Raw genomic sequence first — 17,179 nt, forward strand, 5'->3', positions numbered from 1 at the left:
ATCTCTTCTTTCCTTCCACCTCCATTTCCTAAGCACCTGTCCCCTTCATAAATTATTTTCTCCTAATGTGTTTGAACATCCTTCTATTCGTATATATTCCCTTCTTTATTCTCTGGCACTAGGTTTTTAAAATGTATTTATATTGGGGCGCCTGGGTGGCTCAGTTGGTTAAGTGTCCGATTTCGGCTCAAGTCATGATGTCATGGTTTGTGAGTTTGAGCCCCAAGTCAGGCTCTGTGCTGATAGCTTAGAGCCTGGAGCCTGCTTCCGATTCTGTGTCTCCCTCTCCTTCTGCCCCTCTCGTGCTCTGTCTCTCTGTTTCTCTCTCTCTCTCTCTCTCAAAAATAAACATTAAAATAATAATAAAATGTATTTATATTGCTGTGGGACACTTAGTTCATTGTTTCTGATTGATGCAAAATACTTCATATGTTGTCACCCAACGATGCAGACTTTAACTGCAGCCACCAAATATGATATAAGCAATGAAATACCTCTTACTATGTCCCTTTGTGGACTTAAGTGAGACTTAATCTCTGGTTATATACTCAGGAACAAAATTGTTAGGTCCAAGTGAATTTTGTCAACTAAACGAACTGTCAAATTGCTCTCCAGAGTGGCTCCACAACCCACATTCCTGGAGTTTCCCATTTCCCTATATCCCAGACAAGATTTGGCGTTATATAGTTATGCTTTCTAATTTTTGCTAGACTAGCAGGTAAAACTAAAAGGTTTTATTTATTTTTTTAATGTTTATTTTTGAGAGAATGAGACTACACGGGTGGGGAAGGGGCAGAGTGAGGGAGAGAGAGGATTGGAAGCAGAGAATCCAATGCAGGGCTTGAACTCATGAACCGTGAGATCACAACCTGAGCTGAGGTCGACGCTTAACCAACTGAGTCACGAAGGGGCCCCAAACTAAATGGTCTTGAGATTTCTCCTATTACTAATGAATTTGAGCATCCCTTCATGCATTGGTGTTTCTTCTTTTGTGAATTTCCTGTTTGTTTCCTTTGCTCATTTTTCATTTATGGCCCCAGTCTTCTTGTTGAATTGAAGGAGTTTCTTCGATATTCCAGATATTGATTCATTAACAGGTTTAGTCATTGCAAATATCTTCTTCCAAATGCTGTATGCCTGTTGACAATGTCTATGTCTATGAACTGAAATCCTTAATGTTGTATCAACAAATGAATCATTTTTCACCTTATGGTTTCATGCTTTTGATGTTTTAAATACTTTCCTAATACTAAGGCACAAAGATGCATTATGTTTTATTAATGTTATAGTTTTATCTACATTATCTTGGTCATTAATCCATCTGAGGTTTTTCTTTATAAACAGTGTTATATAAGGAGTCTTATTTTTCCCCATATAGTAAGCCAGTTGTCCCATACCATCTATTTATGTCTATACATAAACAATCAAATAAAAATGCCATTTTGGGGGGGCGTCTGGGTGGTGTAGTCAGTTAAGCATCTGACTCTTGATCTTGGCTCTGGTCATGATCTCACAGTTTGTGAGTTTGAGCCCTGCCTTTGGCTCTGCACTGATGGAGCAGAGCCTGCTTGGGATTCTGTCTCTCTCTGTCCCCCCTCCCCACCGCTGCTTATGCACTGGTACTCTCTCTCTGCCTCAAAATAAATAAACTTAAAAAAATTTTTTTAATTTATTATTAATAAGAACTTATTATCTTAATAAGTTCTCAACAAATAAATGAATCTGGCTCTGAGTTCTCTATATTGCCCCAGTAGTCTATTTGTTCTTAAACCAGTATCATTATGTTTTCACAATTACTGAAGTGTTTTATTATGTGTAACATGGGGCAAGGCAAGTTCCTTTTCTTTTTCTAAGTTAACTAGGACATTCATGGAAACTTTTAACCAGAATAAACTTCTAAAGTGCACCCCCTTCAAAAAAAACTATCAATACCATAACAAAAGAAATGTGTCCAGTGCCCTACATATAGTAATAATAAAATACCTGTTAAGAAACCCTCAAATTATACACACTTGGGAGACACAACTAGTATGCTAAAAACAAATTAGCATGTTAAAATTCACTAAAAAACTAAAACAATGAGCACAATGAAGATGAAACATAACAGGGGCAATTGTAAAATCTAAACATTTACGTTTAAAAAGCTCAACTGCAATAAGAACAGATTAGAGGATGTGAACTTACTCACTGCTTTTGTGGGAAGGGACTTTAGATGACTCTATGTCCAGAATGAGCTAATAGTGGGATAGAGCTTCCTCAAAATTAAGGAAATTAGGTTGCATATATTTAAGTATCCCAGTATAAAGTAAGTAACCATTCCATCACATATTATATAAGTCACTTCACATTCTGAAGTACTCTGTTCAATTTGGAAAAATTTAAGACCCTAAAAAAAATGAAATATAACCAGAAGAAGGTAATCCTGATAGAACCTCATGTAACATGAGTATAAATAAATCAAACTACAGACCTCAAGTCCAGAATAGGAAAGACTCAAAGGAAATTATAGAAACCTTTGGCTATTTTGATGGACTGTCATGTGATTAACTAAGTAGAAAATCTATCTTGTTTGAAAGGATAGAACTAGGACAAATAGTTGGAAAGATATAAGACGCTAGACTTTGGAACAAAATTTCCCACATTTCCTAACCACCAGAACTATTCACAAGTAGATTACACTATCTTATAAAGTACCTGGGTTCATCTTTGCTAGAACAGTTCGAGGAGCAGTTATGTCAATGAAGATACCAACTAGAACACACCAACCAGAAGATTGAAATGAATGTCTGTAATCTACTCTAACCGTAAAATTTAATTAGGAGAATATCAAATAATGAAACACTGCAGATTTTCCCATGGCATCAGATATAAAAACTTCTTTATGAATAATTACACTAAACACGGATTTGAATTTAAGCTCTCAAAGCCTTAGAAGAATGGTGTTAGAATTCCATATACACTGGGCAATTCTGACATTAAACTACTTTTAAGTTCATAATTACAAAAACCTATATTTCAAAGGGAATCAGCTTTTACAAGGACCATCATTTATCATTATGTCTCTTTACTTTCATCTCTCACTAACATGATGTAACTGAGAGGTTGGTTTTTTTGTTTTTTTTTTAAGGTTATTTATTTATTTTGAGAGGGGGCATATGGAGAGAGAGAATCTCAAGCAGGCTCTGCACTGTCAGCGCAGAGCCCGATACAGGGCTCAAACCCACGAACCATAAAATCATGCATGACCTGAGCCAAAATCAAGAGTCAGACAACTGACTGAGCCATCCAAGCACCACTTTAGAGTTTTAATTAAACTTTAGTATGCAAACTAACAAAATGACAAATCAAGGAACTGCAAAATTTTACTTCTTATCTCAAAAGATACTATGGCAAAGGATAATGTATTTTAGACTGTTCATCAGGCAGGGCACCTGGGTGGCTCAGTTAAGCGTCTGACTTCAACTCTGGTCATGATCTCCTGGTTCATTAATTCAAGCCCTGCATCAGGCTCTCTACTGTCAGCACAGAGCCCACTTCAGATCCTCTGTCTCTGTCTCTCTCTCTGTCCCTCCCCTGCTTGCGTGGTGCTCTCTCTCTGCCAAAAATAATAAACCTTAGGGAAAAAAAAAAAAGAATGTTCATCACAGAGGCTGTGGAATTGAAGAAAAAACTCTAAAATAGTGCTTTATCTAGACATCTATTCAGCTATAGCAGCAAAGTTGCTCACTGTATTGTGAAGAAAGTCTGAACTGGGAAACTGCCAATATGAGAAACCTTTGCAACACGTGGTAACATAAGCACTGGAGGAGAAATAAGTTTTTAGTCCCACTTTGCCACTAAGTTGTTATGAAAGTTACCTGGCCTCTCTGACTTTAGTTCCTTCATCAGTAAAAATGGGCTAATAGTCTACAGGCTGTTGCAGGGACCATATGGGATATCAGTGTAAGCACTTTTGGGGGGAAAAAGCCAATATATATTCTATTTTTATTTAAAAATTTAAGCATAATTATCTCATAAATATACTTCAAAACTATGTTGAAATACTGAAGTCTTCCAAACAACAAACAGATGCATCACAATGCATTAATACAAAGAATGAATTCTGGTAATTAACATAAACTATGAACTGAATTTTCTCTATATCATAGTTGTGGAGCTGTTTTTGTATTATGTGAGGTTGTCTTTATTATAACAATGAGGAGAATTCCTTTGATCTTTTGTTCAAATGTAGAAATTTTAGAGCAACATTTAAGAGTAAATTGTAGTATAAAAATAATTATTTTATTTAAAATTTTTAAAAATTTAAAAAAGGAGGGGCACCTGGGTGGCTCAGTCAGTTAAGTGTCAGGTCATGATCTCGCAGTTTCTGAGTTCGAGCTCCGTGTCAGGCTATGTGCTAACAGCTCAAAGCCTGGAGCCTGCTTCGGATTCTATGTCTCCCTCTCTCTCTGCCCCTCCCCTACTTGCTTGCTCGCTCTCTCTCAAAAATAAATAAACATAAAGAAAAAAAATTTTTAAAGAGTAAATCGCAGTAAGTTTACAATAACCAAGACACACAAAATATTTTAACTTCTAAAGCAATATTTAGGAAAGCAATTTGGGAAAGAAAATCTGAGAAAAGGGAGAGAAGAACTTCTAACCAATCTTTAGTGGCTTCCTTTTACTAATAACCCTAGTCTGAGAAGGAAAGAATTCTTGTATAGTATAATATGATACATTTTTGTAGAACCTCAGGATAGAATTTAAAACTCCTTAAGGATATCTGGTGATCACTACAAAAATGGAACCTACCTGAGTATATTGGTCTTACAAAGGGCTACAGCCTACCTTTCCCACTCTTACCTCAACCACCACTTCCTACATTCTGGTACCAAGTCTTTTGACTCCATCATGCTCTGGTGCACAGACTGTAAAGTAAAATTTAATATTGGTTTCAGTAAGTTCCACTTTACCACCTGACTCATACAGCAGAAAAATGGTAGGAGAGGGAAATTTTAATGTAAAAAAGAGAAGAAATTATTTTTGTTAATTGTTACTATATGCTCACAGAGACCCACCTTCATCTCTTTTCTAGGTACCTCTTATTCTCTGCTCCCAAAAGGTAGAATGGGAAATACTATTCTAGTCTATAAGAGAAACCATGAAATAATATTTTCCCCCAAAAGTGACTCTTCACATTAGTTTAGTATTCACAGCTACAATAAATTAATCTGTCACTATAGTATAGAGAGAAAGAAGGAAGATTGCTAAGGTATAACAAGAAGATAAAATCACCCAGACGCTTACTTATAAAACACAACTAAAACAAGCTGGCAGTCTCTCCTTATATCCTTCCAACCTTGAATTTATCTTCATAACTTCTCAGTAAGTAAGACAGAAGGTAGCCAAATGAACACTTTTGCATCACAATAAAGTTTAAAAATAGAGAGTAGAGAAGGGGTTATACTTCAGATCAAATTTTTAATATTTTATAATATAAAATTTGTAGTACACCAGAGCATTTTACTATAAACTATCTTCATAATAATTTCACATGGGTGTGAATTCTTTCATAGTATTATGTAACCACACTAGCTAAACCAGTGGAGTAAATTTCTAGTATTCACAGATAACTGATAGATTACTTTAGATTGAGCAATCATTTTTTAACTCAAGCTGGCTTACACTAACAACTCTGTTCTAGAACACTTCTCCCTCAGGCCACCAATGACTTCTTAAAAAACATGATCTCTTTTCAACTATTACAGTCCTGGCTTCTCTGAAACAGCTTATACTTTGTCCTGGTTCTCTTATCTTTCCAATCTAAGTGTCTTCATTGGTAACCGTTAAACAACAGAATCCCCAGAAATCCATTCTCAATCTTGACTCTGCATACTTTCCCTAGCTTCTTCCCCGCCTCTAGCTTTTAACTATCACCTATATGCTGACACTTCTCAAATCTCAATCTCTATCTTGATTTCTTGAACTCTAGACACTTATTTCCAATTATCTATTGAATTTCTCTATTTTCATGTTTCTTATGCAATTCTACCTCCAAATATCCAAAACAGAAATAAACTTGGTCCTTTTACCACCTGTATTTCTGTGAAGGCTATCATTATTGCACAAGCTAGGAACTATGAGGTCTTTCCCTCTACACCTAAATCTCTTTTCCCTTTCCCTCTACACCGAAATTACTCATTTTTCTTCCAAATGTTACATCTAAGCCCTCCCTTTCATCACCACTGCCACTGCTGGCAGTTAAGTCTTAGAAAACACTACCTCTAATCTAGAAAAGTAGGTATCAGAGGTACTAGGGGGTATGCTGGAGTATGTGAGAAAAAAAAAAAAACATTTAATTTTCATCTAATAATTAGAAATTAACATTTAGAAACATTCATGAATATGAATTGACACTATTATTGTCACTTATCCCATGTCATATGATCAGATATAACATATGGCACACCAGGAACCCTAAGAGAATAACAGGACTTCTGCAACATATAAGAGTTAACAGTGTATTGTAATAATGCTGTATGGTAGCAGATGATAACTACACTTTTATGAGTACAGTGATGAGTACAGCATAATGTATAGAGTTGTCAAATCACTATGTTGTATACCTAAAACTAATATAATGTTGTATGTCAACTACACTTCAATTAAGAAGAAAAGAATCAACATTGGAATTCTCATTCATTCACTTCGGCATGTTGCAACTTATTTCAGTTCAAGTGTATGGAATATATTCAATCAGATTTTTGGTGTATTAATCTGAAATTTTCAAATTAGTAAACATATTTTTAAATAGTTTATTTCAGGGGCGTCTGGGTGGCTCAGTCGGTTAAGCGTCCAACGTCGGCTCAGGTCATGATCTCACGGTCCGTGAGTTCGAGCCCCGGGAGCCCGTTTTGGATTCTGTGTCTCCCTCTCTCTCTGACCCTCCCCTGTTCATGCTGTCTCTCTCTGTCTCAAAAATAAATAAACGTTAAAAAAAAAATTTAAATAGTTTATTTCAAAATATTGTTTCCCACCTTGAATTTTTCTATAATTATGTAATACATTAGGACACTAGTACATTTCTATAAATTTAAAAACTTTAAACGTGTGTGCATATACATTTATTTATTTACTGTTCAGTCCATGGTCAAACATGTATTAACTAATGGGGATGAGTAATCAAAGATTTGAAGACTATTGATCTAGACTACTTGCAACAGCCGTCCCAATGTTCTCCAGAACTCTGGTCATTCTCTTCTCTAATTCATTCGTCACACTGCCATTAGTTATGCTTTTAACTATAGATGTTCCTCATTTGCTCAAAGCCTCCAGTGGTCTTCACGGTTTCTGAATTCATAAGCCTCAGCATGCATGGATTTAAGACCCTTCATAACTTCCCCTCCAGCTAAATTTTTAGATTCGAGCTACTGTATTTATATTGGCCTATTTCTGTTACATAAATACGTCAAGCTTTTGCTATGTTCACTCTATATATTCTTTCTCCTACTCCACTATTTAGTTCAGATACCATGTCATGTATCACATCTTCCTCCCTAACTAAAAGCAGGAATCATTACTCTTTCATCACAGCACATAATGCACAACTCACAGGATTTCTCACTACATACAAACGATGGAATCTCTAGCAGGGATCATCTTATTTTGCCTTGTACCTTATTGTATCTTGCATCTTTTGTATCTTACAAAAAAGGGGCACAGTGAGTGAAACACTTAATGAAAGCAGGATAATCTTAAAATGATCTTTAAGTTTTAAAAGTTACTGCAGAATTTAGAATTGTAATTCCAGTCAGAGTCCATATATTCTTTAAATCTTGTTACTAAACAGCATTCTACCTTGGTACAACTATATAGCAAATTCAGATAACTGGTTTACTTAAAAAAATTTTTTTTAAATGTTTATTTATTTTTGAGAGAGAGAGAGAGAGAGAGAGAGAGAGAGAGAGAGAGAGAATATATCTGAAACAGGCTCCAGGCTCTGAGCTGTCAGCACAGAGCCTGATGCAGGGCACGAACTCACGAACCATGAGATCATGACCTGAGCTGAAGTCAGACTGCGCCACCCAGGTGCCCCTCAGATAATTGGTTTAAATTGATTTAACTCAATTTAAGAAAAAAAAAAATACAGTAGACTAAAAATAAGGAAATTCCACACCAACAACAGAATACTATACAGCTGTTACTATAATTGAAATCTACACAAATAGATGTTAGAAATAAACCCTACCTACTAGTCCCTTTAGAAATATATTTACTTATAAAACTATCTTTGAACTTCAAATATATTGTAGAAATATTAGCTAGGTGACTAAATACTACTGAGTAACTTATCTAGATGCTACTTAAAAGAATTTTTGAGATTTCAGGGGCATCTGGGTGGCTCAGTAGGTTAAGTGGCTGACTCCTAGTGTCGGCTCAGGTCATGATCTCACTCACAGTTGGTGAGTTTGAGTACTACAGAGCAGAGCCTGCTTGGGATTCTCTCTCTCTTTCTACCCCTCTTCTCTGTCCTTCTTTCTCTCTCAAGATAAATAAATAAACTTACAAAAAAAGAATTCTTGAGACTTGAAATAATCACCACTTGTTAGCTTTCCTATCTTCCAAGCGATTAGCAAGGAAAATAAAACATGCTTATTAACTGACATATACTGTATGGTACGGTTTCTCCAAGATAGCTAAATACTCAAAACTACAATTGTTTGATGTTCACCAGCAGTGTTTTCTGGGGTATGTTCTCTAAATCATTTTAATCAGAAGTATACTCCTCTAGAGACATGACACCAAAAGGGCAACTGGCCCAAGAAAAAATTAAATGTTCTTCATCAAAATAAAAAATGTGCTTCAAAGGAAAACGTCAAGAAAGTGGAAGTGAAAGGCAACATGCAGAAAAGGAGAACATTTTTGCACATCATTATATCTAATAAGGCACTTTTAACTATACTTGTAAAAAAATTCCTACAACTCAGTAACAAAAAGACAAAACATCCAACTTAAAAATGGGCAAAGAACCTGAATAGACATTTCTCCAAACATATACAAATGGCCAATAAGTACATGAAAACATGCCCAACATCATCAACCATCAGGGAAATGCAAATCAAAATAACAATGAGACACTACTTAAAACTCCTAGGATGGTTATATTAAAAAGATAGATAACAAATGGTGGCAAGGATGCAGAGATACTTTAATCATCATACACTGCTAGTGGGAATGTAAAATGATGCAGCCAGTTTGGAAAAGAGTCTGGCAGTTCCTCAAAAGACTAAACAGAGTTACCAAATCATTCCACTCTTAGCAATACACCCAAAAGAAATGAAAACACATGTCCACACAAAATCTTGTATACAAACGCTCATAGCATTATTCATACGTGCAAACAACTCATGTCCATCAACTGATGAATCAATCAATAAACAAAATATCCATACAATGGAGTATTATTTGGTAATAAAAAGGGATGAAGTAGTGATACATGCTACAACATGGATGAACCTTGAAAACATGTGAAGTGAAAGAGGTCAGTCACACAAAAGGCCGCACATTATATGATTCCATTTATATGAAATACCCAGAAAAAGCAAATCTGTAGAGACAGAAAGTAGATTAGTGGTTGGCAGGGGTTGTGGGGTAGGGGTGGGGAGGCAATGGTAAGTGACTACTAAGGAGTAATGGGGTTTCTTTTTGGGAGGATAAAATGTTCTAAAACTTGATTGTGGTATATGTTAACTAACTAGAATTTAAATAAAAACTTGAAATAAGCAATTATCAACAAAGTTGTACTCTCTGAACATACTAAAAACTACTGAATTATACACTTTGAGTTGTATACTATGTGAATTTCGTATAAATGAAGTTATCATTTTAAAAAAGCATATCCCTCTCTTGGCTTATCACTTATTTACAACACTGTGCCAATGACATTCCTAATAACACCAGAAAGGGAGTTCTTTCCAAGACTCTGATCTGAGATTTCCATTTAAAAGCCAAAATGGAATCAATATAGATTTATTTTTTTTCTTCTAAAATTCAATCATCAGTATTACACCACAACCATATGCAACATGCACAAATATTTGGCACTGTATCATGAATTACAACACAACAGTAACAGTGACAATAGTACAATGAGTATAAGATAATGTTTCACTTATAAAAGAAAACTGAACCAAAAAAATTCAACCACAATCTAATACCATCTCAAGATTCCTTCGAATCTTTACTTCATGTTTAACAATAACAGATCTTGCAGTTATAATCAGCTTTTATACAATTTTTCCCATGTATATATTTCACTACTTAATGATTTTGAGTAAGTACATAACAATCTATTTGAGGTTTATCCCAATACATATTTAGCAGTTGGACAAACTAGCATAAAACCTCAAGTTAAGGAATTTATACTCTAGGTCAGTATTTCTAAAAATATTTGATTTTTAGTTATTGAGACCATGCACTTAAAAAAAACTGGAAACATTTAAAGTCTGCTTAACAAACATGCTCTTTTACCAAATGATCATTTTCAATCAAAATCATTAAGTTGGCAAAAAAACAACACACACATAGCCTAAAGGGGTGAGGAAAGGACAAAACAAGCAATAGACAGAAAATCTGAAGTAGAGAAGTTGACTCACAAAAAATGACTCACAAGCATTTCCTGGGTATTTTTTGTCCAAGAAAACTCCTATGACTAAAGTGGAAACTTGTTTGGCTACAATCCATCATTCTACTATTATGATTAATACCATGGTGCCAAATATTTGAGCATGTGGCATATGGACAAGAAAAACCTCCTATCCGTTGATTTAAATACTGAGGCATTTTGGCCCATATCTGTTTAGCTAATATGGAATAGGAATTGTCTAGTTGTATCTAGTTTCTTCTAACTTCTCGAGTTCTAGCTGTTGAAGAGTAGGAACTGAATGAATTTCAGAAGTCTACCAACAATTTTAACTAACTAGTTATGTAGCAATATTGCAAAAAGTGAGGATAAAAGTTACTCTTTTGAAGGAATAAAGGCAGTAAGTTCTACAAATGCTGACATAAAATCAAGTCATTATTAACAAAGAAACAGAGTAAAGTTGATTTCTATCATTTTAAGAATCTCAAAGAAATCCTGTAGCTCCTGTGAAAACTCAAATTAAAGATACAGGATAAAAAACTTCCATTTGGAAACATCTAAATTACAGATGTTTTACTCTTACTGGCAAACAACGTAACAAGACAAAACAACCGTAAGACAAAATATAATTAGGGAAGTAAGTTAAAACCAGAATGCACACACCAAATTATTACATACATTTCTCCCAAACTTAACCAATATGTTGAGCATCCACATGTGAAATTCTATGCTATTTAACTTCTCTTCTTTTTTTCTTTTAAGTAGTCTTCATGCCCAACATGGGGCTTGAACTCACAACCCTAAGATCAAGAGTCAAATGCTCTACTGACTGAGTCAGCCAGGCACCCCAATTTCATATACACTTACATAATATACAAATAACTTCCTCATTCCTACCAAAAATAAAAAGTTATATAGGAGAAGGAACAAACCTAATAAATATGTTATTTTTTTTAACCTAATATTACACTAGTCCCTCAGAACTCTGAAAAACTAAAAAAAAGTCTCAGCTGACATCCCTCTAAGCCCCAAGCCTCCATTTCCCATTATTTTCTAAATTATAACCCATTTTGTCTTTAAAGCAATTTTATTTTCCTAACATTTTCATCATATGATTCTCCTACTTAATCAATAACCAACAACAATTCTTTACTATATACTAAAATTAGGGGTGGCTCTTTTGGGCAGGGCAAGGGGGAAAGACAGTAGTAAGGAATTGAGTTCAGAAATATCTGCCCTAGGGGCGCCTCGGAGGCTCAGTTGGTTGGGCATCCGACTTTGGCTCAGGTCACGATCTCACAGTTCGTGGGTTCAAGTCCTGCGTCAGGCTCTGTGCTGACAGCTCAGAGCCTGGAATCTACTTCAGATTCTGCGTCTCCCTCTTGATCTGCCCTTCCCCTGCTTATGCTCTGTTGCTCTCTCTCTTAAGAATAAATAAACATTTAAAAAAAAAATCTGCCTTAGAGAAAATATCTACCAACACTCAGTCGGTTGAGCATCTGACTCTTGGGTTCACGTCATCATCATGTGGTTTGTGAGACTGAGCCTTGCATTGGGCTCAGTGTGGAACACAGAGCCTGCTTGGGATTCTCTCTCTCTCCCTCTCTCAAAATAAATAAATAAACTTAAAAAAAAAGAATAATATTAAAAAATAAAACAAAATATGGGGCACTTGAGTCCCTCTGTCGGTTAAGTGTCCAACTCTTGATCTTGGCTCAGGTCATAATCTCATGCTCCCAGGGATCAAGCCCCAAGTCAGGCTCTGCTCTAACAGCATGGAGCCTACTTGGGATTATCTCTCCCCCTCTCTCTGCCCATCCTGAGTGCATACTCTCTCTCTCTCTCTCAAAATAAATAAACATTAAAAAAAAATAAGATAAAATAAAATGTTAGACATCAATCAAAAGGGCCAGGATTATCCTTCAAATTTACAGATTAACACCCCAGTTTTGAGAAACAAGAAAAAGGGAATTTGAGAGTGTGGCATGAAGACAGTTGGGTCCCCATAAGCAGATGGCTAGCAGAAAGACAGATGAGAGAGGAAGGACTCTAAGACAAAGACTAGCTTATGGACCTTAAGAGAAAAGGGTAGGACACTGAAAATCTCTGGGTAAATATAGCCTTTTATAATGTCCAGTTCTCTTTCCTGCCCCCTCACCATCATGTTCATCTCATTTTACTTTTATAAGCTTTCATTCACTCTACTATTTATTATGTGCCAATCATCAAGCTAATATCAGCACTACAAAGATAATGAAAAAGAGTATTCCTTTTCATGAAGAAATTATACTGTGAGAAGAGGAAAGCAACAAGTAACCAATATACACTAAAAATACTATAACAGCATTGTACACCAAGTACTATAAGGTCACAGAAGAATGAACTACCTCTGACTACGGAGTTCAAAAGGTGTGTCTTGAAACATAATAGAAGTTTGCCAGATAGATAAGGGCAGAAAGGGCATTCTAGGTAAGACTGCAGAATATGGTAAAGGATATAGATTAGAGCCAAACAAAGAAGGGTATATTATACTAAATTTGAGATGTCATTCTGTAGGCCACAGGGAATTAAATAAATTTTGCAGTAGGCGAGTGACCTCAGAAAGAACTCTGCACTCCACATTATTACATTCATATGATGGTTTTTTGTTTTTTTTTTTACACATTATAGCAAAGTCTCTTAGTGCTCATTCACTTCATATTTCTTATGTGTCTTATCTAAATGATGATTTCTTTTTTTTTTAATGTTTAATTATTTTTGAGAGAGAAACAGCAAGAGCAGGGGAGGGGCAGAAAAAGAGGGAGACACAGCAACTGAAGGAGGCTCCAAGCTGTCAGCACAGAGTATGACATGGGCCTCAAAACCATGAACTGGGAGATCATAATCTGAGCCAGAGTCGGACGCTCAAACAACTGAGCCCCACCAGGTGCCCCTAAATGATGAATTTCTTGACAGCAAGAACCACCTATGTCTTAAATGAAGACTCTTAATAATACTTATTGAATAAGAAAAGGCTGGGATATTTGATAGCATAAATCAAAATGCTAAGTTGAGTATCACTGTTTTCTAAGTGTTTTGTCTGTATGTCTTGTTTTGTTTTGCTTTTTAAAAAAAGTTTATTTATTTATTTTGAGAGAGAGAGAGAGAGAGAGAGAGGGAGGGAGAGAAACAGTAAGCGGGGGAGGGGCAGAGAATCCCAAGCAGCCTCCATTGCCAGCACGAAGCCCAACACGGGCTTGAACTCTCAAACTGTGAGATCATGACCTAAGCCAAAACCAAGAGTCAGACACTTAACCAAATGAGCCACCCAGGCGCCTATTTTGTTTTTTAAAAGCTCCTTCATGGTGTACACCATGTCATAAGTTCCATTTATCTTCCCTTATTGCCTAAACCACAACCATACATATATGTATATACACATACATACATACATACACACATACATTTGGGGGAGGTTGAGAGAAGCAGCTTACTAAAAGCATATTGATAAATTTTCTATATCATTATGTACTTGTTCCTACATAAAAGGAAGGAAAGTCAGGAGTTGAGGACCAGAACAGAAAGCATGAAACATGACAACCACTATTTCTACCCACTACTGCTACCATCCCATCATTTTAAAGGGATAAATAAGGTGGGCACGTAAAGGGGAGAAAAAAAGAAAGCACAGATATGTTAACCAACAGCAATGGAAAAGATATGCTTAGTCTGATTTCAAGAGCATGTAAAAAGGAGCTGGACCTTCTCTATTATCACAGAGAAAACATGTGAGCTTATGCTATATGAGAAAATTTCAAGGCTATTTGTTGATTTTTCCCAACATCACAGCTCTGAAGTACAATTTCTTTTTTTTTTTAATTTTTTTTTTTAACGTTTATTTATTTTTGAATAGAGACAGAGCATGAATGGGGGAGGGTCACAGAGAGAGGGAGACACAGAATCTGAAACAGGACCCAGGCTCTGAGCTGTCAGCACAGAGCCCGACGTGGGGCTCGAATTCATGGACTGCGAGATCATGACCTGAGCCGAAGTCGGACGCTTAACTGACTGAGCCACCCAGGCGCCCCTGAAGTACAATTTCAAAACAAATTACCATGTGTGCTTGGTCAAACTGTTAAACATTATTATTGTTATTAAATGTGAAAGGTAAACATAATTACTAAAGCAAACAAATATCAACAGCAAAATAATCTCCATGACTTCACGATTCTTACCTGTTCACTCTCCTAGGACACTTGTCTGGTTTAATATCTACCTCATAGAGGTAGACATCAATCTTTGGGATTTCAACTTGAAAACAGTTAGCCAGCAATTTAATGGGTTTGCCCATGGTGCCATAGCCAGGTCTTCTGGGCACCATGAGTAGGGGCTGGGCCCCAACGGGTCCTGCCAAAGAGAGGGTAAAAAAAAGAGTAACACGGTTATAAGCTGCATTTGATAATCTTGTCAATCAGAGTATATGAGAATTCTTAGTACAGCTGATAATGGATGAAGCCTAGTGCTAAAAGATGCTATCATTTCTAACACTTCAACTTTTTTCTCCCCAACTTACTCTCCTCATTTAAACATACAAACAAAAAAATGGTACCTGTGAGAACTTGTTTTCAAAGGGGTAGAAAGAAGGGGAGAGCAATCACACAAACCCAGACGAGCATGGGCAAACACAAATCAGACCCGAAGAGTGTGAGACCAACAACAAAGTACTAAACTTAAAGTACGACATAATAAGGACAAGAACAAATGAACAAAATACCATAAAAGATAAACACTATTTTTTTTATTTTAGAAAGAAAGAGCAAGTGGAGGAGTGAGGCAGAGGTGGGGGGAGGGGGGAGAGAGGGAAAGGAGGATGGAGAGAGAAAAAAAATCTTAAGCAGGCTCCACACTCAGGGCACAACCCGATGCAGGCTCAATTCCAAGACCCTGGGATCATGATTTGAGCCAAAATCAAGAGCTGGATGCTCACCTAACTGAGCCACCCAGGTGCCCCCAGGAAACACTGATTTTTAAAAGAGGAGGAAAAAGGCTTAAGTGACCAATTTAAGTGAAAAAAAAAGTGATATCACTACAGATATTGAAGATACAACATTATGTCAATAAATTTTCAAGTTTGGTGAAATAGGCAAATTACTAGAGAAATACAGGTTACTCACATACCAAAGTATATAAAATTTGAAGTCTTCCGTTGCTATAACTATAAAATGGAAAACAATATTGTGGCTCCTCAAAACATTAAAAATAGAATTACTGTATGATCCAGCAACTCTAGGGTATACACCCAGAAGAATTCAGAGTATTGAAATAACTGTACACATTATTTTTTAATGCTTATTATTTTTGAGAGAGACAGAGACAGAGAGCAAGCAGGGAAGGGTCAGAGAGAGGGAGACACAGAATCAGAAGTAGGCTCCAGGCTCTGTCAGCACAGAGCCCGACGTGGGGCTCCAACCCACAGACTGTGAGATCATGACCTGAGGTGAGTTAGTCACTCAACCGAATGAGCCACCCAGGCACCCCAATAACTGTACACCTTTGTTCATAGCACCATTATTCACAACACCAAAAAGGAAGAAGCAACCTAAGGGTCTACTGATGGATGAATGGATAAACAAAATGTGGTATATACATATAATGGAACATTAACCTTATAAAAAGGAAATTCTGACACACTACAACATAGATGAACCTAGTGGATGTTATGCTACATGAAATAAACCAATCACAAAAGGACACTGTATGATGCCACTTATTTAATATCTACTGTGGCCAAATTCAGAGACAAAAAATACAAGGGTGGCCAAATTCAGAGACAAAAAATACAAGGGTGGTTGCCAGGGGCTGGGGTAAAGGGAGGGTAGGGAATTGTTGCTTGGTGAGTATAGCTGCAATTCTGCAAGATGAAAAGAGTTCTGGAGATTTGTTGCACACAATGTGAATATACTTAAATAGTACTGACCTGTATGCTAAAAAGTTGCTAAGATGGTAAATTTAATGTTATGTATACTTTATCAAAGTTTAAAAAACGCCTTAAGTGATATCTAGCATTAAGATTTTAAAGCTCAAAATGTTGTAACTTTGTTAAATGAAATTCAAACAATAAATTCAGTTAATTAATAACTGTTACCTGAATGAACTTACATTTAAAATATCTGAAAAGTCCTGTAATTATTTGAAAAAATGAAATCCACAATTAAAAATAATTCCAGAGGGCACCTGGTTGGCTCAGTTGGTACAGCATGCAACATTTGCTCTCAGGGGCGTGAGTTTGAGCCCCACAATGGATGTAGAGATTACTTAAAAATAAAATCTTTTTTTTTTTTTTTTTTTAGCGTTTATTTATTTTTGAGACAGAGAGAGACAAAGCATGAACAGGGGAGGGTCAGAGAGAGGGAGACACAGAATCTGAAACAGGCTCCAGGCTCTGAGCTGTCAGCACAGAGCCCGACGCGGGGCTCGAACTCACGGACCGCGAGATCATGACCTGGGCCGAAGTCGGCCACTTAACCGACTGAGCCACCCAGGCGCCCCAAAAATAAAATCTTTAAAAAATATATATAT

General features: G+C 36.3%; 1 protein-coding gene across 1 annotated transcript in view; it reads right to left on the minus strand.

The window, feature by feature from the left end:
- Positions 1 to 17,179, minus strand: part of AGO3 (argonaute RISC catalytic component 3) — a 116,294-nt gene that overhangs the window by 81,509 nt on the left and 17,606 nt on the right. Inside the window, exon 2 of the mRNA XM_047084531.1 lies at positions 14,836 to 15,007. Coding sequence (XP_046940487.1) covers positions 14,836 to 15,007 — 172 coding nt within the window. The remainder of the gene's footprint in view (positions 1 to 14,835; positions 15,008 to 17,179) is intronic.

The sequence above is a fragment of the Lynx rufus genome, unplaced genomic scaffold, assembly GCF_022079265.1.
Source record: "Lynx rufus isolate CCGP_SWC_20201006 ecotype Redwood Valley unplaced genomic scaffold, mLynRuf1.p SCAF_2, whole genome shotgun sequence".
NCBI lineage: Eukaryota > Metazoa > Chordata > Mammalia > Carnivora > Felidae > Lynx > Lynx rufus.